The sequence below is a fragment of the Myotis yumanensis genome, unplaced genomic scaffold, assembly GCF_028538775.1.
Source record: "Myotis yumanensis isolate MYYU_CA2020_CCGP unplaced genomic scaffold, mMyoYum1.0.hap1 SCAF_5, whole genome shotgun sequence".
Classification (NCBI taxonomy): Eukaryota; Metazoa; Chordata; class Mammalia; order Chiroptera; family Vespertilionidae; genus Myotis; species Myotis yumanensis.
The window spans coordinates 75139647-75167503 of record NW_027223756.1 but is presented as its reverse complement, the minus strand read 5'-3'; the positions used below and the strand labels follow the sequence as shown (position 1 = coordinate 75167503).

The following is a 27857-nucleotide window of genomic DNA, read 5'->3' as shown; positions in this document are numbered from 1 at the left end:
GGGCGTGCAAGAGGCAGCTGATCAATGATTCTCTGTCATCATTGATGTTTCTATCTCTCTCTCCCTCTCCCTTCCTCCCTGAGATTAATAAAAATATATTTAAAAAAGTATTCCAGTTGGGGATGGAAGGTTTGGAGCCATAACCTGGTCAGAACCCCCCACCTCTGTCCATGAATCTCTTGGTTTCATGGGTTATTGTTTTAAAATCATCAATCTCTATAATAAGACAAACTTGACTGTTTGTAGAGAAGACAATAGGCCTGAGAGGCAAAGGACCAGCACAAGGACACCCATGGGTCTGAATCTCCTCCCTGTGTGGATGAACTCACATCTACGTTAGGGCAAAAAAATGCTCCCTCCCACTTCCCAAATTATAATCAACTTCAGGAAGGCTTCAGGCTATTCAGGCAGTTGTGAAAGATCCTAGAATATCAGTCTGCAAGCTCTTCAAGGGCAGGTCCTTTTTCACCTTTATATTGTGAAAGTTAATAATAAAATAATAAAAACTCATTTAAAATGGAGTCGGTAGGGTAGAAGAGAGAACTCTTACACTCACCACTCAGCACACACTACTGACCTCCACGGGAAATGACTTACCCTGCATCTCTAACAGGAAGTGACACCACCTCTCTGCCTCCTTGCCCAGTAACAGCCCAGCCAATGGGAGAGGGCCATAACTCAATCAATAAAAGGTCACTATACTCTGAACTCTCCATTTACTTCCAATGGACTCTTTATTTACTACAGCTCCTCCCAAGACCATACAAGAGCATTCTTCTCCTTTGTTTCTCTGGACTTCTGTGTTGTTCACCATTAGACTGAATGTCCCGAATTGCAATTCTTTATTGTTCCTGAATCAACCCATTTTGCTGGAAAAATATCTGGCTGGCTGTTTGTTAAAGGTCAATAATTTCCCCCGGGGTCCTGGTAAACTATGGGTACTTAACAAATGTTTATTAACATGAGAAGAGGACTGCAACCAGAAGGTGGCAGTGGTTACATTTCAGGCCCTCCACAATGCCCCTACCTGCCAGGATTTGGTCAAGTTAGCATTGAAGAGGACACCAAAAAGCTTGTCTCTAAGGAGTGACTGGACTTGGGAGTGGGTGGGATGGCACCTCTGCCACCCCATCTCCCTCCCTCCTGGAGGTGAGAATGGGCCTCGGAGAGTTCAGGTGACATGTCTAAGGTCTCAGGACTTCTAGGTGTTAGAACAGGGAGGTCTGGGTGCACAATTGTTTTCATTTAGGGAAGGCAAGCTGGCAACTGGAGAGATGGGGTAGGGGTGTTGGCTCTGTTCTCCCTGGAAAGAAGGAAGTCTTTAGTAACTTCTTGTGAGAGGAGATCGCAAAACCACAAGAATGCAGGGGAGCCAAGGCCAAGCAGAGCACGCTGGGAACCATCCCTTCGCTTCAGCCGGACCTCCTCAGAGCCGGTGTTCTGAGCCAGATCTGCTGGCTCCTCTATTCTGAGTGGCCTTTGATAAGCTGCCCAGTGTATCTGAACTGGCGGCAACCACGGCTCCATCCAGTGAGAGAAGCTGGCTGCCTCCCTAGGCTGTCGCTCCCTGGGCCTGGCCTGGAACTAACCAAGGCTGGCAATTCCTCTCCATGAGCCGAGACCCTGCAGAAACAAGGTTCTCACGGCCAGGCCTGCACTGAAGGGTCGAGAAGAAGGCGACTGCCTTCATCTTAGAGAACTGTGAGGGGACATCCTGAGGGGGTGATAGATAAAGCCTCCGCTGGGAAGGTAGGAACCTGCCCTCTAGTTCAAATTCTGCCACTCGATAGCTGTGTGGTCTCAGGCAAATGACTTCCCCTCTCTGAGCCTCATTTCTTCCCTGTAAAATCAGGGCATAGGCTGCTGAGCTGTCATCCTGACCCTATCATCCTGATCTTGATCGGAAGCCAGTCACAAGGCTCCCTGGCCCACCGTCCCGCAGCTTCCGCACTGATCGTGACTCACTGATATGGGCCCTTCCTCCCAGTCCACATCCAGCTCCGGTCCTGTGTCCACTCTGTTCCCACCCTGTGCTCCTGAGCTCCTGCTGCCTAAAGATGCCCTTTCTCGCTCTATCACACACCCCGGTCCCTCTTGACCTTTGAGCTTTCCCAGGAAGCATGGTATTAAAGCCCACCCCCAGCACTTCCAGGCTTGTCTCTGCACCTTTCTCTACACCCCACACCCCCTTCTCCCTCCAGCCACCCAGGAAGACTCATCCGTCCCCCAACACCCAGCTCCCTCAGCCCACTGGCTCTGGCCAGTGCTCAGTGGTCCCGTTTCCAACCGCCTTCTCTGCCCGGTGGAGGCTGAGCTTCTGTGTCCTCTCTGAATCCTCACCACCTCCAAACTGAAATGGTCACTCTGTGCTCGCATTTTCCAGTAATATGGTTCGTTCACTAGTATGACCGATTTATTCCCTTCTGGACTAGGAGACTCCCACGGACCAGGGCTTTGTCTCTGTCCATCTGGAATCTACTACAAAATTGAATAGATGCTCTGTAGGTGTTTGTTGAAGAAATGAGAGTTCCTATTGGAGGTCATTTCTACTTTTGAGTGTTCACAGCACCTTGTCCCTCTATCACATCACATTCTGCCATGGATTTAGTCGTCTGTATGTTTTGTCTCTCCTGCTAGGCTCTAGGCCCTTTGTGGGAAGGCTCTACTTCTCATTCAATGTTGTCTTATTTTGCTTTCAACCTTTTAGTGTAACGATAATACATGTTCATATAAAATATACAAACAACACAGAGATGTATGTAGTTAAGAGTGGTGGTAAACACAGAAACTGCTGCTAACAATTGGGTGTATATCCTTCCAGAAGGCAGGATCTTACTTTAGCTGTGTGTTTATAAACATCACACACACACACACACACACACACACACACACACACACTTCTTAACATTAAAGGTCATGCTCTGCCTCTTTTCATTCACTGTCATCTTGGCTGGGTTAAGTTCCCCAGTGTTATAATGGGCAACTTACTTCACTGAGAATAGTACCCAGCACAAAGTAAATGCTCAGTAAGTGTGTGCTGTTATTATTTTTATCTATAATCTTTGCATCCTCAGTGCTTAGTATATTGTTATATATGTTTGATGAATGAAAAGCAAATGAACAATGAGATAATTTCTTAAAAATTCAGCCACCAGGTGCAGGTCAAATTACTCCAATGTTTAACTCTGCCTGTAGACACATCCGGGGGTTTCCTGGTCAGCTCATACCCTATTTGTTGGGAATTGAACCCCTATCTAAGATTTTGGTTGAACAGGTGGACTTTCATTTCAACCCCGCCATCAGCCACAGCCGATTGCAATAGGGCTGGATATTTAATCCAAAGAGAGCTAATCTATTCGCTGGGCAGGAATCAATCATATTTTTCCTCTTGGGAATTTGAACTAAAAAACACAAAGATTATAAAGTCAGACAGTCATGGGCACTTGGACTACATAATGTGATTTAGAGACAGGGCTAGGGTGGTCATTTTCCACAATGTGGATCTTAATGGCTAAGTAGAGACATCAGAGAGAAGCAGGCCTCTGCAGAGATGCACAAAGAGAGACAGTCACGACACTAAGCAGAGAATGAAATAAAAATAGCTGCTTCCATCCTGAGAGGTGGCCCTGAGGCCGGGCTGGGTCTCATGAGATCCTCTGATGAATTGCACTTCACGTGGGATTGCTTTCTTGAGTTTCTGTTCCTAACAACCAACCATAGTAGCAGCCTCCTGTTTCCGTGGTGCCTGACTGTCGGCTTCTCTGCTTTCTACCCAACTCTCAGCCTTCCTCTCCCCATCTGCCTGGTTGTCTCTGTTTACTCTTAGGCCACTCTCCTGCTGACCCTTCTCTTATACACATTCGTGGTCCAGCTACCAGGCCCGCCTCATGATTCCTAACTCTCCGGTTTCTCTGGCCACCCATATCCCGCTGTTGCCCTGAGGCTTAGAACATGGAGGGTGGAAGAATTTAACTACAGTGAACTCATACAATCCATTAAGCTGAAAGAAGAGAATTCTTTGTTGCTTTAGAAAGGGTGGAGAAATTGAGGGAAAAGGGAACAAAGTCATACGAAAGGGAGTCACCTTTTTCCACATCTCATCCCTCTTGCTGTTGAAGTCGCCTGTGCCTGGAATGTCCACCAGCACGACCCCTTCTGGAATCAGCTCTGATTTGGGAAGAGTCACTTCCACTTGTTTGATCAAGGGCCAGATTTGTGTCTCCGCTGAGTCTCCATCCCAGTCTCTCCTCTTAGTCCTGATGTAGGGGTCCAGCTTGACAGACAGCTCTCCTGCCTGAGGAAGGAGGAAAAGGTCACACACATCAGACCTTCTCCCAGCATTTCTATCGTGGATGAGTTAGTGATTCAGGTTCATGGAAGGTACACTGAGAAATGGTAAGAAGCAGCAATGGCCTGGCCAGCATGGCTCAGTGGTTGAACGTCGATCTATGAACTAATAGGTTACGGTTCAATTCCCAGTCAGGACATATGCCCAGGTTGTGGGCTCTATTCCCAGTGTGGGGCATGCAGGAGGCAGCCAATTGATGATTCTCTCTCATCATTGATGTTTCTATCTATCTCTCCCTCTCCCTTCCTCTCTAAAATCAAGAAAAATATATTGGAGGGGGTAGGGGGGTCGGGAGAGCAGCAATGGGCACCAGGAAGCCTGTGATCTAGTCAATAAGGGCCTACAGTCTGGGAGTCAGAATGGACTTGGAGACCAAGGAGTTCAAGCTCCTCAACTTAGAGATGAAGAAACTAGAGTCAGTTAGGATGGGACTTCAGTAAAGTTGGAGCTTCGCCAGATAAACATTTTATCTCCCAAATGCCATTTCAATTCTAAAATTTGTGTAATTAATATGCAATTTTTCTAAAATTTGGAGGGAGAGGATTCTTCCGGCATGGCTAATATGAACATTTTAACTACCAGAGAGTCCCGATTACAGCAAATAGATAGTGATATGGTGACCATAATTTCCAAACTGAAAATTGGTCTGAAAATGATCTTTAAAAAGGTTTTTAAAAGTTATCTTTCAAGTTCAAAAAATACGTTGATATGTGGGCATATCTAGGATGTTTTAATGGTGGTGGGTGGGATGGCAAATTGTTCTCAGCCTATTGTTTCTTCCTAGACATACCTTGGGACAATGACACATTCATGCCAGCAAATATGTATAGCAGCATATTTCTACTGGGCTACTTCAGGGGACAGAAGATTTGGGATGTATGGTGGTCGTTGTTAATAAATATTTATAGAATGTTCCTGTAAGAAAGATAAGGAAGTAAATTCTTAAGAGAGTGGAGATTAAATCAGGGGGTTATTGTAATCTGGGTATATAGTTGATAGATTTCATCCATTTTAATTAAATAAGAAATTATGAAAGAGGAGATGATAAAAGTTATTTAAGATATTTTATTTTAAAAAAATAAGGTAGAGACAACAAGGGCTACATAAAAGAAAAAGCATGGGCTTGCAAAGTCCCTTCTGATTGGCCAGCATGGCTCAGTGGTTGAGCATTGACCTATAAACCAGGTAATGGTTTGATATCTGGTCCCCAGGTTGCAGGCTTGATCCCCAGTGAGGGGTGTGCAGGAGGCAGCCGATCAATGATTCTCTCTCATCATTGATGTTTCTCTCTCTCTCCCTCTCTCTTCCTCTCTGAAATAAATTTAAAAATACATATTTATAGTCCCTTCCTAGAAGAAGAAGGTTCAAGCCAATAAACTGGCTCTGGGTAAACCATTCTGGAAGACAAATTCAGATTCCCTTAGGCCAGTCTAGAGTCCCTGACCCAAATTCTGAATCTGTGCCCTCTCACTCACTGAGTTGGTCATTCTGTTCCCCTTGTTTTAGTGGGTAAATTTGTAATACTGGGAAGGAGTATTTCCAAATATAGAGTAGTTAAGAAATAAATGTTATATTGATACCTTGGTGTAAATTGTGTATGCAGATAAAGTAACCACTGTTATAATCATTGTGTTTCTTTGGACATGCTCAGTCTATGTTTTAGATATTAAGATTGTAATTATTTTTAGCATTATGCTAAGTGAAATAAGCCAGTCAATGAAGGAAAAATACCACATGATCTCACTCATTCATGGATAATAGAGACCATTATAAACTTTTGAACAATAATAGATACAGAGGCAGAGCTGCCTCACACAGATTGTCAAACTGCAGCGGGAAGGCCGGGGAGGGTTGGGGGGCAGGAGGGAGGGGGTTAAGAGATCAACTGAAGGGCTTGTATGCATGCATATGAGCATAACCAATGGACATAAGACACTGGGGGGTAGGGGAAGCCGGGGTATTGTCAAGGGCGGGGGGGAAAAAAAAGGACACATATGTAATACCCTTTGTAATGCTTTAAGCAATAAAAAAAAAAAAAAGATTGTAATTATTTTTAATAGTAACATCCACTTAAATATAAGAAATGTCTATTACATCTAGATAAACAGAAGCTAAGTGCCTTAAGAGATTTCATTCATTTGTTTCCTAAGTGTGCCTTTTAAATTTTTTAAATTTAAATTTTTGAAAGAATTGAATATATTAAATTTAAACTATAATAGAAAAAGTCTAAAGAAATTTGACTTATTATGCAAGTAGCATTAACTATTTGAGGAGGGTTGGCTATGTTAAACTTAGGAGATAATTGAACACTAAATTTTAGAGCAAGTATAGAATAATAATATTTTAAGGATGAATTTTAACATGCAAGAAAAACTAGGTTTAGCCAGGCCAGCGTGGCTCAGTGATTGAGCATTGTCCTATGAACCAGGAGGTCACTGTTCAATTCCCTGTCAGAACATATGCCTGGGTTGCAGGCTTGTGAGCCCCAGTGTGGAGTGTGTAGGAGGCGGCTAACCAATGATTCTCTCTCATCATTGATATTTCTCTCTCTTTCTCCCCCCCCCTTCCTCTCTGAAATCAATAAGAACACATTTTAAAAAAGAAAAGAAAACTAGGTTCTTGAATGTACAACATTAATAAGTTGAATATTTGTTCCACAAGTATTTAGTTTAACTTAAAATAGAATTTTCATTTAATAAAATTAATATTGATTATAAATATAGTATTATCTACTAAGTGTGTGTCTAGTATCCATCCTAAAGGAATCCTGATTGTTTCTCTGTGGAGGTAGTGAATTGAGAGTGGTCTTAGCTAGTCAGGACAAGTTGGTTTCTTGCTTTCTCTAGACAGACTCCCTTTCAGCTAGGGAAGGCCATGTGAATCAGCTCTGAACAAGTAAATGTACACAGAGATTTGTTGGGGTGTTTCTGGGAAAGCTTTTACCTTCCAGTGAAAGGGAAGGTGTGGTTGGTGCCACTTTTTTATCCATGTCTTCCTTCCCTGAAGCTAGCTGTGAAGTCTAGCGCTTCAGTAGCAATCTTACGACCAGGAGATAACAAGTATGGTGGAGGCCAAGGGAACCAGAGAGATATTGATCTTGACATCGTGCAGCCACTGAACCAATCCACAAAGCCAACTGCCTCCAGACTTCTTGTGTGAGAAAATGAGTAAGTCCCTATTTGTTTAAGCCATTATAGTTGGATTTGTTGTTTTTTAATCATTTGCTGCCAAAAACATCTTTGATTAATCCTCAAGTCAGTGTAAATACTCCTTCAGTGCACAAAAGCTCCCTCGTTTAGACACTAAAAATTCCCATTTGACAGCCATAAACAATGAAAAATAATTTGGTCATGGATACTTCTGACACTTGCTTAGATGAGACATGAAAGCCAGCAATTAAATTATTCTTAAAATTTTTTAAATTTTGAAGTATAAATAAACTTTAAAAAGAGGGCTAGTGCAAAAATACAGTGTCCTGAATATTCCGGGCACTGCAAAAGTCAGATGTTGAATAAAGCTTTGACCAAAAAAAACAACAAAACACAAAAAATCTTATTTCTAATATAAAACTTGCAATACCTTGAGCAAATCCCCCAAATGGATTCAGTTGTTATACTTAAGACTCATGATAAATAAAGAAAAAATATCTTGAAGCTACTACCTCTTCTGCCTTGAGGGTGATGATTCTAGAGGTGGGAATCTTTCCTTTGGGCTTTGCTCTTAGTAATTCCTCATAGGTCTTCCTTTCCGCCCCATTTCCATAAAGCATTTGTAGCTTCCAGACGGCTTCCTCCACTGCATCATCCCCCTCCCACACATCCGCCTCTTCTCGGCCCAGCTCTTCTGTCCTGTGCAGGAGTTTAGTCAAGTTCTTCAGCTCCTCCTTCCACTCCTGCCAAGGCAGAGTAGGGCCAAGCCCCTCGTGACACAGACATGAAAAACACTGACAAGGAGAGGAGGGCATTGTCCCTGTGGAGAGACATACTCAGGAAACCTAAAACCGTCCAATCCAGGCAGGGATTGTCTAACCCAACCCAACCCCCTTGTTTTGTGGATGAGGAAACAGGGACCCACAGAGGGAAATGGCTTCCCCCAAATTCCCATCATGAATGGTGACAAAACCCCATCTTGCTCTATTGAACTTTCACATTCCATACTATGTTCTCTTCATTCAACAAAGGCATGAGTTATATGTATAAGGAACATAATGTTAATCTCTAAGAGAGAGGGAGAAGGAAAGAAAGAAAAAGAAAGGAGGAAAGAAGGGAGAGAGGAAGGGAGGGAGGGAAGGAGGGAAGGAAGAACGGAGGGGGAAAAAGAGGAAGAAAGGGAGGAAAACTGGAAGGGAAGGAGGAAGGCATGAAGGCAAGAAGGCAGGAAGGATGGAGACACTTACCTGGTCAGAGAGAAGGTAGATTTTGGCCTCATACTGCTCACAGCAGCCTGAGCTCACTTGTACAATGCATGACGTACATATACTTTCTCCAGACACTGGTAGAAACATTGCTTGCTGGATGATGGCATTGATCAAGGAGCTCTTCCCAGCCCCAGTGCTTCCAAATAAGCCAATGTAGATTGGGTCCAATGATGGTTTTTCAATCAAAGCAAGAAGCCTGTTTCTAGATCAAGTTTTAAGTGCACATTGCCATGGTCATCAAAGCACAGTGGGAAGAACATCAGAATAGAACACAAAGGAACTGAGTTCTAATCCTGAGCAAGTCACGCCATCTTTCTGAGTCTCTGCTCTCTATGTGGTCAAAGAGGAATATTAATCCCTGTTTACTACATGGAATTGTCATGGGGATCAAATGAAGTTATGCAAATGTACTTGGTAATTCTACTCAAAAAGAATGATACTTCTACATAAACTCTATAATGTTTTTATATAGATGGGAAGCATCCTTGTTTGTGTTCTATGGAAATTACATAGTCTTGACCCCAGAAATAGAGTTTATGCAGAGGAAAAGTATTCTTAGGAGCAACACAGAGTTTTACTGAGTAGAAGATGCAGCCTTGGCACCACTCAAGTCCCTCAAGTCAGCTCAGCACAGCAGTTGAGGGCACAGGCTCAGTCACACAGTCTGGGTTGGACTCCGGGACCTTTGAGTGACTTACCAATAGTGTGACTTTGGTCAGTGTCTTGGCCTCTCTAAGCCTCTATTTCAGTAAAATGGGATGATAAGAATAGAGTCCACTTTATAGGGTATTGGGACACTTACATGAAATTTGATCTATGTAAAGTATCTATCAGATCACCTAGCAACAGTGAAGGCTCAATGAGCAGGAACTATCAGTGGTATAAACAATGGCCTATAGCTATGGAAAATCTTCAGCTTTCTTACTTAGTTCCTACTTCAAATTTTCCTTTTGTTGTTGGAGAAAAGCACCTACAATCACCTAAGGAAAGACATTGAAGTAAGATTTGAGGGCTGTCGGCATCAGACTCACATGAGATACTTGAGTCCATTCGGAATGCTGTCATCCAGGAAGACACACTGAATAAGTTTCTGGTAAGTGTTGCTCAAAACCCTTCTGGTCCGTGACTCCAGCTTTTCATCTGGAATCAATAGAGATGCATTACCTGGGGTGTACCTGGCTGGGGTCAAGTCCTAGGTCTCCACAGGTGGAGTCTGCTCAACATTATAGAAAGAGAGAGGAAAAAAGAAATGAAATGGAAAACCAAGTAAACAAGATCGCAAGTTATCTGACACTAGAGAGAACAGCCCATGGGAGACAGCAATCGTTGATCCTGACAGCCTCTCCAGGAGCCAGCCTGCTCTGAAACTCCTTGTAACAGAAGTCAGCATAGGCTTTGCTGTGGGTGCTAGTGCTTGTAGATTCTTCTCTCCTGTGATCATTAGAAGAAAAATGGTCACCTGAAACTCATATAACATCGTATGTCAACTATACTTCAAAAGAAAAAGAAAAAGGGAAAACAAGCAAGGGCATCGTATAAATACCCACAAAACCCCACACCAACACTTTTCAGTCTTTAATGAGGAAGAAATTATTTTCATAATAACCCTCTTCTCCAGAGACTGCTAGAGATAACTTGTCAAATTACATCTCTGCAGAGACTATGCGGGTCCTTTTCCTGGTCCAGGTCATTTGAAGATGTTTCATTCTGCTCCTGAATTTAACCTTCCCTTCCTTTGAGCATCGGAACACATTTGGAAAAGAGCAGAGCTGCATTTTAAAACAACAACAACAAACCACTATTTCATAGTTTCGTAACACTCACATTCCTTAAGAGCACTTTGTTCTACGGAGGGAAATGCTCGGAACCGCTGGTCTCTATCGGATCGTCTTCTTTTTTTCATCGGTTCCTTAAACAAGTCACCATCAACTAGAGCAAAACACAGGTGATATAACATGGCAGGCCTTGGGCCATGGTATATTTGCTTGACCTCTATCAATACACAAACCCAAAGAGCCCAAGAGGCCCCCTGCCAGCTCCGCATGCCTGGGAGCTCGGTTCAGAAGCAGGCCCTGTGGGGCCATTCCAGTCTGCTTCCCACTTCCCAGGACTTTTCATCGAGTTCCAAAACGCAGGGCCCAGCATATCTCCTCCCGAGGAGATGTTGAAATGAAATGAAGAGTTCCTGTTTGGAAACACTGAGAAGCCAACATGGCTCAGTATTCTTCACCAAGTGCCAACGGTATAGAGAGAAGCCCAAGGCGGGGCTAAGTGCGGAGTGAAGAAAGGCCTCTGGGAGGTCTCTGCAAACTGGGAAGGAAATTGATGGGGAGCAGAACACAGAGGAAAGAACGGCCCGCATGGACCAGGGCAGATCATTTCTCCATCAGCCTCAGTCTCTTCATCTGCAAAATGAGAAGGGCTGACAAGAAAATACGTGTCACACAAGTTTTGGAGGGTGCTCTACCACTGGGTGCCCTTCAGAGATGAAATCTGGGGACTTCTCCCCCTTCCTCACTGAAAGTCATCAACAGCTGCTTCCTTGTATAGACAAGAACAGAAATCGCCGAGAAGCAGATCTTTGTAGTTCTGGGGAGACTTTATCATGTTAGTGGTTTCCCTTAGATATCAAGTAAATGACTGGCAGGGTCCACACTCGTCGGGAAAAGGATTGGTTTTATAAAAAAACAATTGATAAGACACTGTGTTTTGGATTGGTTTTAGCAAACATCCCCCAGCAGTTAGAATGGGGCAACAGTTGGGTCTTTGGGGTCAAGGCTGTTGGAAATGGCCCTCACCCAGTCCTCCTGGGGCCGGCTTGTGCTTTAGGAAATGGCTGTGAGGTGAAGAGGAAGAAGAGTTGATTCCCCAAGAGTCATAACACTTATAAGGGCGTGAGGCCCCCAGACTGAGCATGACGTTGGAGACCATCTTTCCTGAAGAACCACAAAGGAGGAGCTTCACTTGGGGACCAGGATGGCAGCCCAAGTGCAACGCCCAGCCCCCACCACAGGGCTCCAGACGCAGGCCTCCAGAAACCCTTCCCCTGGTTTAGCCTTGTGTCTCTCAGCACAAATTCTGTCCTGTCCAGGAGCCAGCTCACACCCCACGGAGTGCTGCGGTGCAGAGGAATGGTGTCTGCCTGAACCTCTGCCACCCCGGGCTCATGCTGTGATGGGGAGTTGAAAGAGCGTGTACTGCAGCCCTTTCTCTCTCAGACATTCTTACTTCATGATTGAGCTCAACTCAGAGAATTCATCCTGGTTCAACTTAAGGACTGCAAGAGAACTAACTACCAAGTGGCTGGAGCTGGAAAGGAAGAGGCAGAGAAGAAAAGAATATGCCACTCGGGCCCATAGGCCCAGTCAGGGGGTACAAAAGATGCCTCCGAATTTCAGGGAGTTGCTACAACTACAACCTGTCTGTGAAAAGAAAGTTAAGGGCTGTCGGACCTTGATCTGGGCTTGGTAGCGCAGGAACTCTTCTGTGTAAGCAACATGGGCACAGTATTTTAGCCACATGTTTAAAACAAGGGGCTGGCAGGCCCGTGTCCGTGGCCTTTATTTCAACTTTAAAAAAAGCACTGGCAATTAATCTGACAAAACACTGGAAGCTTATTTCTCAACGGAAGCAGAGGTTAAGAAGTCAGATAAAACAGCGGGGTTTTAAACTTTTTCTTCAATTTCTAACATGAAAAACCACCTGGAAAGGAGAAAGTATTCTACCTTGGATCTATACCATTTCAGGGAAGTGTTTTTATATTAAATTGTAGCTGAAATGAAGTGGCCTGAACTGGCACATCTCTTATTATTCCCTGTAATTGTCAAGCACTCCCTGGCCTTTTCCAGCATTTCACACTGACCCATCTGAGGAGAGAACAGTAGGTGGGAGGAGGGGAGACAGTCCCAAGAAGGAAACCTGAGTCCGCTGCTGCTGCTGCTGCTGCTGCTGCTGCTGCTGCTGCTGCTTTTTGCTGCCACAAGGTGTCACTTTTGAAAACTGATCCCAAATAGCCTGACCCCAGGATACACTCCTTCATTGTTGATCCAGACCATTGCCAGGGACTGCATGGCTCTTCCAAGCAAAACAGCTTAGAACTTCTTCAGCGCTAAGTTCAACCAAAGGTGCCCCCGATTGCAATTCTTTTGGGTTTTGTGCCCGCCCATGCCTCCTATGCTAGCCACTGACCCGCTGACCTGAAACACAGTTTCACCTTGACCCTTGGCCTCTTCCATTCTCAAAACACAAAGGCTGTGATACACACCGCTTTCTGCTCATAGGGGTTACTTCCCTGCATCTTCCTAGGGAAGGCTCTTCCCTGGCTCCAGGGGCCCTGCACCCAGACTTGTAGGGAGGGGTCCCCCTCACTGGCTCCAATGCGATTCACCCTACATCTCCCCTTCGAAGGAAAGCAGGTGAAATGATTCTGGGGGCCTTACCTGGCCCATTGTAAGAGAGGTTGTTACCCTGAGAAAATCCAATATGGTTTTCTGGACCCTTCTCTAAAAGGGGAGGGAGGTCTACATTTAATGGCTGGTCAGACAGTTCACTATATTATGAACAGGGTAATTTAGTTGTTGGTGAAATAATTTATCTTCATTCGCAATTAAAAGGTATCACGAGAAAGTAACTTCTGAATAAAGAACAGGGAACAATGACTATAGTTAAACAGTCTCAACCCATTTGCCCTTGATTATATAATGGTACTTAGTTCTGTTTACTCCATCAGGGTATATAGCAGGGATGTTACCTGGATGTGGCTCCTGACCCACGAAATCTGCCATGTCTGCCATTTCCTGTTATGTAAACGCCTGTTTTTATCCACTTGGAAGAACCACCCTAAAAATACATAAAAAGGGGAGGGGAGGTGTAGAACAGCAGAAATTGTAAATACAAAAAGCAAAAAAAAAAACAACAACCCCCAAAACAAAAAAAAACCACGCACATATAAATCTTCTTATGTTTTGTTTCCCCAACTAGATTCCAAGGCCCAAGGGGCAATGACCATTCTAACTTCTCTTTGAATCCCTCACAAAGCCTATTACACTACATATTATTTAAACATGTCAAAATGAATGCTTGCCCATTGGGTTTTCAATACTAGTTGTATCTCTAGAACTTTAAACTGATACGGCCTTTCTATTCATCTTGAAGGCAACTCATTCTGAAATGAGAATAATCTCTAGTGACTAGACCGTGAATGTGAAGTTAAGTAGCTTTGCTGCTTGGGGTGACATCAGTGCTCCAATCAGGTAGGCTCTGAACCCTCGTGCCGGTGAACTTTAGTCCCAGCAGGTCTCAGCAAGAATCTGAGAGATGGGTGGAACTTTGAACGTTCCTAAGGCTCCCTGGAGTTGCTTTGGGAGCTACAGAGTGAGGAAGGAGAGGTGTAGTAACTAGGTTCTCTGGACCTTCCTCACCACCCCAACCCCACTTCAACCAAGAAGTCACCCCTCCTGGGGGCTCTGTGCAGCACCACAGCAGGTGCATCTGCAGGGGAGGGAGAAGGAGAGGAACATCCAAAAGGAGAAGTGTCCGGTCCAACTGTCTCCAGTCCCCCAGCAGACAAGGTTTGGGTACAGAAGGAGAACTGGACCCATAGAGGCTCAGAACAGAGGGCACTGCCCAGACCGGGTGGGGATATGCTATCCTGGACCGTCTTTGCCTCCACACATGGAAGAGAATTTGGGAATGCAAGTGGGGACACTAAAAGTGCTTACTCTCCCATGTGATGTTGCTATTTGGATCACTCAGCCGTGTCATTCAAAGCAGAGAGTCACCAGCCCTTCTGAAGTATACAAAATCCGACCTGATCGGTTAACCCTCATTAGACCCATTGGCCGTTAGTTAGGGAGACTGTGCCTCATTTACCTATTAACCCCCAAATGAAAATCACAACTCGTCAGTTGAAATAGCCTCTTGCTTAGTTTGGCTCATGGATATTAACTAAACAGATGGTCTCTGTCCTTGGTGGGTTGAATGTGATGTGAACTGAGCCTTAGATCCTTATCTCTCCATTCCTTACCTTGCACCTCCCACTCAAACCACCCCATATAGCTCTTCAAGGGAGGGTATCCTATTGAACTTCCATGCATTTTAGCATATGTTGTTTCTTCTGTGTGGGGTACCCTTCCCCTCTTCTTCTTGGTGAATTCCTACTCTTTCTTCAAGACCATGTTTTAGCATTTCCTCTGTGAAACTGTGTCCTGATTCCCAGTCATTCCCTGTTGTGTCAGCACTACTCTGAGTACACCTCTGTTCTAATGCTTACCATGCTTCACTTATGTCTCTTGCTCCTTCCTGAGCCATGAGCTAGTCAAGGTCATGGCTGCGTTTGTTTCAATGTTGCATTTCTATTGTGAAGGCAATCACTGACAATAAGTGCTGAATGAATGAATGAAACGATTGGGATGCTTTTGAAGAGAGTCTACACCAAAGAATGTTTAAAAACCAAATTAATTTTTTATATGTTTAGAGTCCTGACTTAAAGGGTAAAGCAGAGAAGGAAAAAATAGGCAGATATACAAATGAAGCAGCATTAATAGTGAGGACTGCTCCATAGGAACTAGGGATGCTTAATTTAAGGAAAGGAAGACACAGGCAAAGGCAAAAGATGTGGAGAGGATTCACAGAGGTCTTCAAATACATGACCTTAAAGCTGCATATAAAAGAGTGACAGCACATGTTCCTTATGGTCCCAAGAGGGGATCACTAGATCTACCAGGTGGCAGGTACAAGAAAGCATGTTTTGGCTTAACATTCTGTAGTAGTAAGAGTTGTCCAAAATGGAATGATCTTTCTAAGAAAGTGATGAATTTTCCACCACTGGAGGAATGTGAACTGATACTGGTCTGAGCACCTAATAATGGCATTGGACTAGATGAATATTAAGGCTACCCCAAATCCAAGAACCTATGTTCTTACTTGAAATGTTCACCAGTAAAGCTGGTAGTGGAAGCGCCCTGTGAAATCACTCAAATTCATGAGAGACACAGGCAATTCCTGGTTTGAAATGCTGAGTTGGAAATGCTAAACCACATGAAAACGTAGGTGAGTTAGGAGAGAAAAGGGTAGATGAGCTATAATGTGCAGAGGAATATGATCATGCCCATCAATAACTTCTGATACAGAACTAGGAAATACCTCTAGGAAAGAGATCTGATGTTTTCTGAAGATAGCAGCTCAATAAGCCATAGTCACACAAAATGTTAGGATCATATCATAGTGGAGACAGGATACTAAACAAAATGTATGGTCCCACTGGTGAAGACATCTACGGTAGAAATCTGGGACAACTTGTGTTCTGATAGTCAAATTCCAGGAAGAATTAGAGGAGTTGGATGAAGCCCAAAAGAATGAACAAGATGGTGTCACCACCATTCAAACACTGGGATTAAGGAAAGCCCTTCAATCTGAGAGGGGAGTGGATTTTGAGTAGAAGCACGAGTGTTCAACAAATTCTGGAATGTGGGCAGTGGTTTTGCCTTCCTTCAGAATCACAGGAACTTATTTTCATCTGCCTTTATTTACCAAATCAACAGTGCACAATGGCCAGCAAAGGCTGTTAGCATGTAACTATCCGAGGTTGGATTGGGTTTAGCTACATGAGGTGGAGACACCACACCATAGTCCTCCTACGTTAGCAGCAACTATGGTCCCACATGAGTAATTTGTGACCCCTAACTGAAATGTGAAGATATTGGAAATTATTTGAGTTGTGGTTGTGGTGAATTGAGCTTTAAATTCCTTCTGTCAATGTTCAAAAACTGGCAGGAAGGGACCATTTGATTGGCAAACTAAGACACTGGAAAATGGAAAGGGATCATTTACAGAAAGGTTGAGGAGGAAGAATAAAAGAAAGTGCCCTTAAAAAGAATAACTTGTAAACAAATATATTAATTAATAGGAGGGGGAGAGTATGGCATAGACACTCAATATATAGTCATTGGGTTGAACTAAATGATGCGGTGGGAAGGGCATTAAGCTGGAAATCAGTGTAGAAATTCCAGTTCTGGCTTTGCCATCAATCACAGGACTTCTGACTAATCATTCTATCACTCTAGGCCTTAGCATTCCCATCTATAAGTGAAAGATGAACTAGTCCTTACAGCGTGAATGTTCTCTGATTTGATTGGGTGCCAAAAGTTCTTATTTTGAAAGGTCACCTGTTGTTGCAACCAAGACTGTGCCAATGATTAAGCTCTTGTGTAATCAAAAATAGCACAACTGAGATTACCGAATTTAGGTTTAAAAAGTAAATAACCCATAGGTGCACAGTCCTTCAAATCATGTTGGAGTTCACTTTCCCCCAAAGAGAGCCAGTTCATGATGGTGAAATTTTGTGAAAATTTGGTTTCTGTGGAGAAGCAATTGAAAACAGCCCAAATGTATTGCTTATACAGGCTCGGTTTTCATTTGTGGTTTATTTCCCTTGTATTTCAACCGTGTGGTTAGCACTTGAGTTCTGCTTTTAGTACTTATTTAAATGTATGTGCACCGAGCCTAAGAATAGGGTTTTGTAAATGAGACTGTCTGTGTATTTAGCTAGGTATGGGAAGGTTGCACAGAACCAGTTTCCTGTTAAATAATTAGGACTTTTGACAGTTAATCTTGCTTCTCCTATTCTCTCTTTTGTTTGTGTTTGCTTATTTTTTCTTAAAATAACATAACAGAGGTGACACACGTGCAATAGTTATTCCTATCCAAGAACAGCTTCATGTAGTGGAATTAATTAAAGCACGCTCGGGAGCCCCTTCTTATGGACACCGAGACCGAAGAGGGCAAAGGCCTTGTCCAAGGTCACATAGTGACTCCAAGTTCAGTGTTCTTTTCATTCCACCAAGCAGCCTCTAATAGGCATTATTTAAACAAAGCCTCTGGAGCTTGAGTAGGACAGTGGAGGGAACAGTGCCCACAGATGAGGGCTCCTTCAAATGCATGACAAAAGCATTTGGGGAATGAAGGCTGTTGAGTAGGAGGGAGCTTAGCAACTTGATAGAATTGTACTCAGAAACTCAAACTGCAGCTACTGCCTGAAAATTCTTCAGTGCCCTCAGAAGTAAAGTAAGAGAGAGAGAGAGAGAGAGACAGAGACTAAAAGAGAGAAAGAGAAGAGGGGAGGAGGAGATGAAAAGAAGGTGGAGGAAGAGGAGGAAGAAGGGAGGGGAGGAGAGGGAGCAAGGGAGAGACACTGAGTAGTACACTTTTAACTGTGTTTGTTCTGTGTCTGATGCAGAATTAAATGTGTTTATTAAGAATTACCAATGAACTTCCTGTTCTATGTCACTAGCTCTTCACCTTTCATCAGAATTTCATCTCACCCTATCTTGCCTCACATCATTAACTTCTTCCAACAGTATTCTTGTTTTCCTTTCATTTCTACCCCCACCCCTACCACAAGGCAGCACTAATGGGAAAAAAACAAACAGACCTGAAATGTTTAAATTAGCTGAGTTCTCCAAGGGGCATTTTTATCAACTTTGGTTTATTCCCTACTTTTAATAAATGTGAGAAGTGCTAGGTACATAATAAGCACTGAATAAATATTTGTTGAATGAATGTTTATCTTTTAAATATGTCTTAAGTGATAAGATTAATAATGGCAGAAGTTATATTCATTCATTCATTCACTCATTCAACAAATAATTATTGAGTGTCCACTGTGTACCAGGCACTGTTCTAGATGCTGGAAATACATCACCGGGAAAAAAGTGGGCAAGTTGTCTGAACGTATAGAACTTACATTCCAGTGAATGGAGCAGTGAAAATTAGTCATAATTGGGAGCCAGGATGCCTGGATGCGGGGATCCTGCTCCAGTACGTCAATGTAACACTGAACAAGTCCTCTAACCTCTCTGAGCCTCAGTTTATCCTCACATAGAATGACAATATAAAAATACCTTATCCAGAATTCATTGTGAGGATTAAATATGACCTTTCATGCGAAGTTGCTCCATAAACACTTACTATTTGTATAAGCATCTGTACAAACGGTGTTTATTTTTGGAGTATTAGGTGAAGACAATGAGACTGGAAATCAGTACTAGTATTTACCTGGGCCAAGTCTATTCAGTATTTAGCAGATGCCACCTTAACTGATAAACTGATTCCCCTTCTTGTCCCCATGGACCAATCACCTTGAGGGTTCTAGCCCATCTTCCTTGAAGAGCCTTCGGTAAAGTCTCATCCGCTCCCACAGAAAGGTGACTTAGGGGTGAAATAAGACGGTTTTCTCGCTATCTCGGAGCCTGCAGCGGCCCGCTGGGAACAGGCCTCTATAACCACAAACACGGCTGGGAGGCTGTGGTCCAAGGCCATTTTTTGCCAGATAAGCGAGGTCGCTGAGCCAGAGGGATCACACAGCTCTTCTTAAAATGGAAGGTGTTTATGCTCAAGAGGAAACTAAATTCTATCTCGGCAAGAGATAAGCTATTGCATACAAAGCAAAGAACAGCACAGTGACTCCTGGTGGCCAACCGAGCAAAACTAGAGTGGTCTGGGGAAAGGTAACTGGTGCCTGTGGAAACAGTGGCATGGTTCGCTCTAAATGCCATGCAACCTTCCTGCTAAGGCCACTGGAAACAGAATCTGTGTGATGCGGCACCCCTCCAGGATTTAAACTTATTTATTTGAAAACAAATAAATAAAATGAAAAATAAAGAATGAAATAAGGAGATGGAGGAAATTCTTAATAAGATGATGGAATGTTGATGACATGTGGGATTTATTTCCTCTTTTTAAGGTTTAAGTAGCTTTGGCGTGGACCACATTTCCTAACCGTCTTATTGGACATTGCATTGCTTTTTAAAAACCAGGTATGTCCCAAAGGAGCAATTTAAACACATTAGCTTAGAAATAAAAGTGAAACAAGGACCTTCAAAACCCCCAGGGAAAAGAGTTATGTTTTCAACGGTAGCACGTCAGCTGAAGTGTGCAACTTAGAGCGCAGCCACCAGAGGCAGAGACAGTACAGGAGGCATTGGGGTGACGTGATTTTCTCCGTAACGTCTACTGACTAGATAAGTAAAATAAGCAGATATTTCCATAACGGACTTTATCAGAATTTGAATTCTCTCGTAATTGCTCCCCCAAGCTTGCCAAAGTTAATGAAGCATACGATGACATTAACACTACCCCATGATGCCTGCAATATATGTTTTCTTTGGAGAGCAATGATGAATGACTTTGCCTAAGATCAGACTGTTAAGTAAAATTCAAACTAAACCCTGATCCTCCAGATTTCTAGTTCATTGGCCTTTACACAACCTTAAACTCACTTAAACAAACAAGAGAGAAGAATTCACTTTCCCTCCAGAAAGAATTTACTTTAAGAAAATCAAGAGAGGGAGGAGAAACAAATCTCCCATATAAAAAACATTCCAAATACCTTCTGTAGATGCTTCACTCCCAGGGAGAGGGAGCACAGGCCTCCAGGCCTTAAGTGTGGGCTTGCAGCATGACTTCCTTCCAAAGAGGGCAGTGTGGGAGGGAGGGGGAAAGAGTGACTTTACAGTGGAGAAACCCGACAACCACTGCCTCAGCCAGGTGATCAAGGTCAACATCAACGGTCATAAATCATGTTCCTAGTATGTACCTTTGACGTGATGTGATGACAAGGACACTTTAATTCTACCTCCCCCGAACCCATAACTCTAGTTTAATAATAATGATGATAAATAAATAAATAAATAAATAAGTACAGACAGACAGACAGCTCAATAGAGGTGAGTCCTACAGAATATCTGACCTGTTCTCCTCAACACCTGATCGGCGCTCTTCAAAACTGTCAAGGTCATCAAAAACAGAGAGAATCGGAGAAACGGCCACAGCCAAGAGGAGCCTTAAAGAGACATGGCACCTAAATGTGAAATTCTGACTGGGATTCTAGAAGAGAAAAAAGGACATTAGATAAAAACGATGAAAATCTGAATAAAGTATAGCCTTTAGCGAATAATAATGTTATAAATATTGGTTCACTCATTGTAACAAATATATAACAAATACTAACGTCAGGTAAGAGAGGAAATTGGGTGTGGGTTATACAAGGGCTCTCTGTACTATCTTCTCAATTTTTCCATAAATCTAAAGTATGTTTTGTTTTGTTTTTTAAATCGGACATAAGTTACAGCATAAATTACATAGAAGAAACAACTTACCAGATGTCACTTTTTCTGCTTGGGCTCCAGGAGTTCAAGGTGGAGATGCCAGTTCCTTGGCTTGGTACCGACATGTGGGACCAGCTGGGGCGCAGCCCTCTGTGGCCACAGTCGCACTTATACGAGCAGAAGTGAAACTGATTTGCCATCAGAGCACTATTTCCGAACAACCTCCTTCCTCCGACATTGATTCGTGCTATTTCCCCCTTTCATTTAAATGTAATGGTATGTGAATTGGGGATCTTACTTTTTTCTCTCCCCTATTCCTTTTAGCAGGTGGGTATTAGTTATTTTCCTTTTTAAATATACTGCAGTGTCCACCTGCAAAATCCTTTCTGTGAGGGTGAAAGTTATCTAGATGGACATGACTTACTCGAGCGTATCAGAAAATGCCCATTCCCAAAAGAGAAATAGCACTGGTTTGTACTCCTCCAAATACAAGACACCTGACACCTGGGAGAGATGGGTGATATGAGGTGGTGAAGATAAACTGATTCTTGATACAAAGTCTTAAAATTCACCAAGAACCAACACCATTGGATTGATTGTAGAAATTAGTTTTAAATACCTCCTTCTGGAATCTAAATGTTACATTTATATTTAAAATGATGTCCAGAAGAGAAGAAAGTAGAACCTACTCTACTTTTCTGTATCTGGCCACCCAAACGATCACATTAGATACAGAGAAAAGGCGATGTTTGTTTGCTTGTTTGTTTTTTATTGATTTCAGAAAGGAAGAGAAAGGGAGAGAGATAGAAACATCAATGATGAGAGAGGGTCATCGGTCAGCCACCTCCTGCACACCCCACACTGGGGATCGAGCCCGCACCCAGGTATGTACCCTGACCGGGAATTGAACCGTAACTCCCTGGTTGGTTCATAGGTCGACGCTCAACCACTGAGCCATGCTGGCTGGGCAAGGCTGTGTTTTTGTGTGTGTTTTTTTAAACTTCAACTTCAGGTAGTGTTTGACCTTCAAAGGCAGACTCAATCATTACTAGGATAACCCTCAGTAGCTGTAGGTATGTTTTTAGTCCAAAGTGAGAATTCAGAAGACAAAGAGGTCAAAAGGAATGAAAGATAAATATTTGGACTGTGGTCTTAAAAATTGCTTTGAGCTTTTGGCAAGACGGTGTGCCTCATGCATAAGAAAATCATATAAGTGCCAATATAAAGTTCAAAGCAAAGAAAAATCAACGTGAATACCATCATTAGTGTTGATCTTATCTCTGCGCAAAAATCACACCTTACGCATATATTCATATCACATGTACTTAGCTCGCCCTCTACTGGCTGTTTCTTGCTTCTACAGTTACCAGAGGTACCTCATAACCAAAATTAATTTTGATCATTTTTAAAGCTCCCCAGATTCTTTCTGATGTTCCTTGATACCTGCTCTTAGACACCTGGTTGCGAGGTCTGTTACAAGCCTGGGGAACTACCAGGCTGAATTTTCCTTGCACTCTGGAAACAATGATGTAATTGAAAGAGAACATCCACGTCAATGATGAGAGAGAATCACACCATCACACCCAACCACTTATCAAATCTGCACTCGTGTGCTCTACCTTCCGGTCTGTTAATAGATTTAACTATCCATGTGCTAATTCTTTCTCTCGTGCACCAGATTTCAGACCCTCTCTCCAACTGCAGGGCTAGGGAGAGTGCTTTCCTCTTTTCCCTTAATTTGTCAAATTTTCACTCTGCATTCAATTACTCCCATAGGCATACAAACTTGCTATTAGCACCCCATTTTAACAAATACACGCAATTTTAAAATTTATTTTAGAGAAAGAAAGAGCAAGGAGAGAAAGAAACATTGATTCGTTGTTCCACTTATTTATGCATTCATTGGGTGAATTTTGTAAGTGCTTTGACCAAGGATTGAACCCAAAATCTTGGTGTATTGGGACCATGCTCTAACCCAGTGGTTGGCAAACTGCGGCTCGTGAGCCACATGCGGCTCTTTGGCCCCTTGAGTGTGGCTTTTCCACAAAATACCGACTTCTGCGCATGGGCCACGAAGTTTCAATCGCACTGTACGTGCGTGCCCACACGTGGTATTTTGTGGAAGAGCCACACTCACGGGGCCAAAGAGCCGCATGTGGCTCGCGAGCCACAGTTTGCCGACTACTGCTCTAACCAATTGAGCTACTCTGCTAGGGTCCCACTCCCTTTGACCCATGTTTCTCTGCCAGCCACTACTTCATTTCTCTGTAGTTCTTTATGGCAAAACCCTTTCAAAGAATTGTCTGAACCCACTGTCTCAAAACCTCTTCTCTCTATCATAAACCCACTCCAGTCAAGTCTTCAGTTCTACCATCCCATGAAAATGTTCTTCTTTAAGTCCCCAATGGTCCTAGCCAACTCTCACCTTACTTGACCCATCAATTGCATTTGACCCAGTGGATCCCTCCCTCCTCCTTAAGACAGTTTCTTCACTTGGCTTCCAGGTTACCCCACACTTACAGTTTTCTTCCCACCTCCCCGGAGGCGCCTCCTCAGCCTTCTCTGCTGGTTACTCCTCTTCTCCTCCATCTAATAATAATAGATTGCCCCAAAGCTTCGTCCTTGGTCTCTTCTCTTTCTTTTCCACATTCACCCTGTTTCATAGGTTTAAACTTCCCCTCTGACCCTCAACTGGTATCTCCAGCTCCAACCTTTTTCATGTCTTACTCCTCACTAGGCTTCCAAACACATGTCCAAACACACTGGCCCCTCATCATCCCATCATCATTTCAGCCAACAGCAACATGGTTCCAGTCCCTTGGTCCAAAAGCTTCGGTGTCATCCTCGATGTTGATGTGTGTCTGCCAGGAAGTCTTGTTGAAATCTTCAAAATATATCCAGAATCTGAATACTTCTCACCACCTTCACTACTTACTATAATGATTCAAATCATAATCACCTCTGGCCTGGCTAGGTGGTTCCCAAAGTTTGCTGCACACTGGAATCAACCAAGGATCTTTAAAAAATGCGAATGGCTGGCTCTCACCCTTGACATTTTGATTTAATTGGTATGGAATGTGGCCTGAGCACTGGGATTTGTCACTACTCTCCAGGTGATTCTAATGTGCATCAAGGTTTGGGGATCACCTGCATTGGTATGATAATAGCCATCTAGCTGACCGCCCAGGCTCTACCATACCCTTTCACCACCGTCTATTCTCAACACAGCAAATAGATAGTTTAAATTATAAATCCTATCTCTGCTAAAAACTCTCCAATCGTTCCTCATGTCACCTGAGTAAACGCCAAAGGTTTCGCAATGGCACACAAGGCCTTATACACACTGCACTTGCCACCCCACCCCATCCCATCACTTCTCTGACCTCTATTAAACAAACTCAAAAAGTCTGAGGCTTTGCAATAAATAAATGGTAGAGATTTATTCAAGGGTCTTGAAGTTTGCAAACTAGAAACACAGCTAGGCAAAGCAACATCATCAACAAACAAACAAACAAACAAAAAAAACGAGGATAAAAAAATCCAAAGAAAAGTTAAAAGTTCTTATAGCAAAAAGTACATTGTTTAGTATGGTTGGTCCTGCAATCTTAGCCCAGGATTGGTCCCGGTCAGACATCAGGTAGTCAGGATGATGGATGACAGGTGGTCTGGAAGATGGGCGCCGGGAGGTCCGGTCACATCCCGTGGTCTGGATAATGGATGTCAGGTGGATATTTACAGAAGTCCTTCAGTAGAGCAATCAGATGGCCTGGACACACGAGTCCTTCAGGGGGTAATTAGAGGGTTACCAGGAGGTCTCGATGTATATCTAGGCATTGATGCAGGACTGAAAGGTTCAAAAAAGTTTAAGTTCCAAAGGCTGATTAGAACAAGAGTGGAGTCTTTCCTCATGCCTTAACCTTCATAATGTGAATAATGTTAGCAGCTTGGTTAATGTGACTCAATTTTATCTATTCCCTATCTGCACTCTTCCTTACCTCTATCACACTTTCCTTCACTCACTGCTCCTTTGACACTGGCCTCCTTCCTTTAACTGAACACACCAGAAACCCTCTTATAGGACTTCTGTGCTAAATGTTCCTTCTACCTGAAACTCTTCCCCTAGATATCTGCATATCAAGTATTAGCTCAAATATCACAGTCTTGATAAGGCTTGCCCTAACCCCTATTTAAAATTTACAGCCGTACTACCCACCCCCCTTTTCCTCCTGTGTGAAGTAAAAGAGTGATGTGGTAGATGATATTAAAAAACAAAATTCAACCAAGCCAATTTTATCTAATTGGCTTTATTAAGTGATTCATGAATCAAGCAGCTTCTCAACACTGGTTCTCAACCTTCTGGCCCTTTAAATACAGTTCCTCATGTTGTCACCCAACCATAAAATTATTTTCGTTGCTACTTCATAACTGTAATGTTGCTACTGTTATGAATCGTAATGTAAATATCTGATATGCAGATGGTCTTAGGCAACCCCTGTGAAAGGGTCGTTCGACCGCCAAAGGGGTCGCGACCCACAGGTTGAGAACCCCTAATTAGAAGGACTCTCACAGGAGTTGTACAAAATGGAAGGTTTTTATAAGAAGAAGGGTAGGGAAAGAGGGCTATTAACAAAAAATATTATTTTTAGACCAGGACCTCTACAGTTGGGGGGAAGGGAATGGCAAGGTTGTTTTTGTGTTTTAATTATTATTTATTGGAGAGAGAGAGGGAGAGAAACATGGATTTGTTGTTCCACTCATTTATGCACCCACTGGTTGATTCTTGTCTGTGCCCTGACCAGGGGTCAGACCAGCAACACTGGCCAATCAGGAAGATGCTTCAACCAATTGAGTGACTTGGCCAGGGCTGTTTTTAATTTTCATTCTGGACTGTAAAGCTGGCAAGGTTTTTATTATGCAGATTGCCTCTTCTTTCTATGGGGATGGAGAGGGCCCATGTAATAGATTCCTTTACTGGTGCTTGACAAGAATATTCCAGACTAGCTGATTAAGACTATATTTATAGGAAAAGTTGAAACAGCAATTAGGTCAGGCATTAAATCTTGGTTGGGTGTCATGGGCTTAGGCAAAAGTGATGCCATATTGGGCCCATGATAATTCCAAAAGAAATTTAAAAGAGTTTTATTCATATATGATTTGCAAGTCAGGGATGTAACCCCTGGTATGAACTGAAGACATCTTACAAAATGGAGGGGATACGTTTAGGATTTTAAAGGCAAAAGTTGAAAGGAGCTAATGATCAAAGAGATGGGTTGCTAGGGGAAACAAGGCAACAAACTTGCATTATTCATTTTCTGATTGGTGGGGACAACTGGACTTTTTAACCATCAGCTTACTCAGTGGTCAGCAGGTGGGGCTGTGCTACAAGAACAGTGGGTAACTGCCCAGCCAGCATGGCCCAGTGATGGAGTGTTGACCTATGAACCAGGAGGTCACAGTTCTATTCCCAGTCAGGGCACATGCCCAAGTTGCAGGCTTGATCCCCAGTGTGGGGTGTGCAGGAGGCAGCTGATCAATGACTCTTTCTCGTCATTGATGCTTCTTTCTCCCTCTCTGATATCAATAAAAATATACTTTTTAAAAAAAGTACAGTGGGTAACCCATGATTAGGCATTTATTAACATCCTAGTTCCCCTCAGGCTTGTAGAACAAAAAAGTGTTTGGGTTACTCATCAACAGAAGTCAAACAGCATGGACTGTTCTTTCCGCAGGCAGTTCCCAAGTCCAAGGAGCAGAGTCGTGCTCTGCAAGCAGCCTCAGAGTGCAAACTGCAGAAATACAAATGTTGAACCACAAATTATGATATTCAAGTTCTTCTAAGTCCTCATAAGGAAGCATAGAGAAAGCAGATTTGGAGTAAAATAGAATTCTGTTTCAGGCATGTCAGGTTTGAGATGCATTTTAGACACCAGGATCTAATACGATGGCAAACAGGGAAGAAGCTGGGACTGGACTTCCAGCTTCTGGAAGTAGATGGTATTTAAAGCTATGGTGCTCTGGGGATCACTTTGTCAGAGAGAAGGCTAAGAAGTGGCCCCTGGCACTGGTGCGCCAATATTTTTAGGTGAAGTAGAGGAATCCACCAAAGAGACTGTGAAAAAAAAAAAGAAAGAGGAAAAACCAGGAGAGCATGGAGCGTCCTATCATGAGAGACTTCTCCAGGAAACTAACTATGTCTGTTGGTACCAGGATGACAATAAGGCTGAATTGGCCTGATGGGGAGTCACAGAACTTGACAAGGTGGGTTACCTCACTTCTGGTGGGAAGGAACCGGAAACAGCGCGCATGTTCCTCTCTGTACGTTAAGGAGAGAGGTTCTTACATTTCGGTTCATGAATAAAGGAGATCATGGATTGGTTTCAGGAAAACTTATCTCAAACTACAAAAACTGCATGCGTGCATTTTCTGGAGACACCTCCATACTTTTCATGATGGTTATCACTGCTATGTGCCCGCCCAGCCTCCAGACCCTTATTTAGAGATCACCTACGAGTACATCCACACTCTCCTTTAGGCTTCCTGACGCAGCCTCTATGCATAAGCTTTGTCCTGTCTCTGCACCACCCAAGTCCAGCTTTTATTGATTTATTATTATTATTATTATTGATTTTGGTTTGTCTTTCTCAAGTCCATCTTTTATTGATTTATTATTATTATGATGATGATTGGTTTTGGTTTGTCTTTCCCAAGTCCAGCTTTTATTGATTTATTATTATTATTATTATTATTATCATCAACATCATCATTGGTTTTGGTTTTGGTTTTGGTTTTGGTTTTGGTTTGTCTTTCCCAAGTCCAGCTTTTTATGCCCAAGCATCAAGGCCAAAGCTTCCCCGCCTCCTCGGCTCCGGCTCCGCTAGGCGCTCGGCGAGGGGCGGGGCCGGCCTGGCGCGCACCGCCGTCTGGGAACAGCTTTACGACATATTGACTTTCATTTTACGACAGGCGGGGCTGCTTTGTGGCTGTCAAC

The 27857-nt window shown here is 43.2% G+C and overlaps 1 protein-coding gene and 1 pseudogene across 1 annotated transcript in view; one reads left to right on the top strand and one right to left on the bottom strand.

Annotated features, from left to right (window-relative positions):
• Positions 1-20997, bottom strand: part of NUGGC (nuclear GTPase, germinal center associated) — a 47927-nt gene extending 26930 nt beyond the window's left edge. Inside the window, exons 1-8 of the mRNA XM_070413848.1 lie at positions 20921-20997; positions 20512-20648; positions 13516-13604; positions 10590-10694; positions 9797-9905; positions 8745-8967; positions 8010-8240; positions 4085-4294 (exon numbers count right to left, since the gene is read on the bottom strand). Of these exons, the coding sequence (XP_070269949.1) occupies positions 4085-4294; positions 8010-8240; positions 8745-8967; positions 9797-9905; positions 10590-10694; positions 13516-13558 (921 nt within the window). The 5' untranslated portion in view covers positions 13559-13604; positions 20512-20648; positions 20921-20997. The remainder of the gene's footprint in view (positions 1-4084; positions 4295-8009; positions 8241-8744; positions 8968-9796; positions 9906-10589; positions 10695-13515; positions 13605-20511; positions 20649-20920) is intronic.
• On the top strand, positions 18555-19383 carry LOC139011413 (large ribosomal subunit protein eL33 pseudogene; annotated as a pseudogene).
• Positions 20998-27857: the final 6860 nt, after the last annotated feature.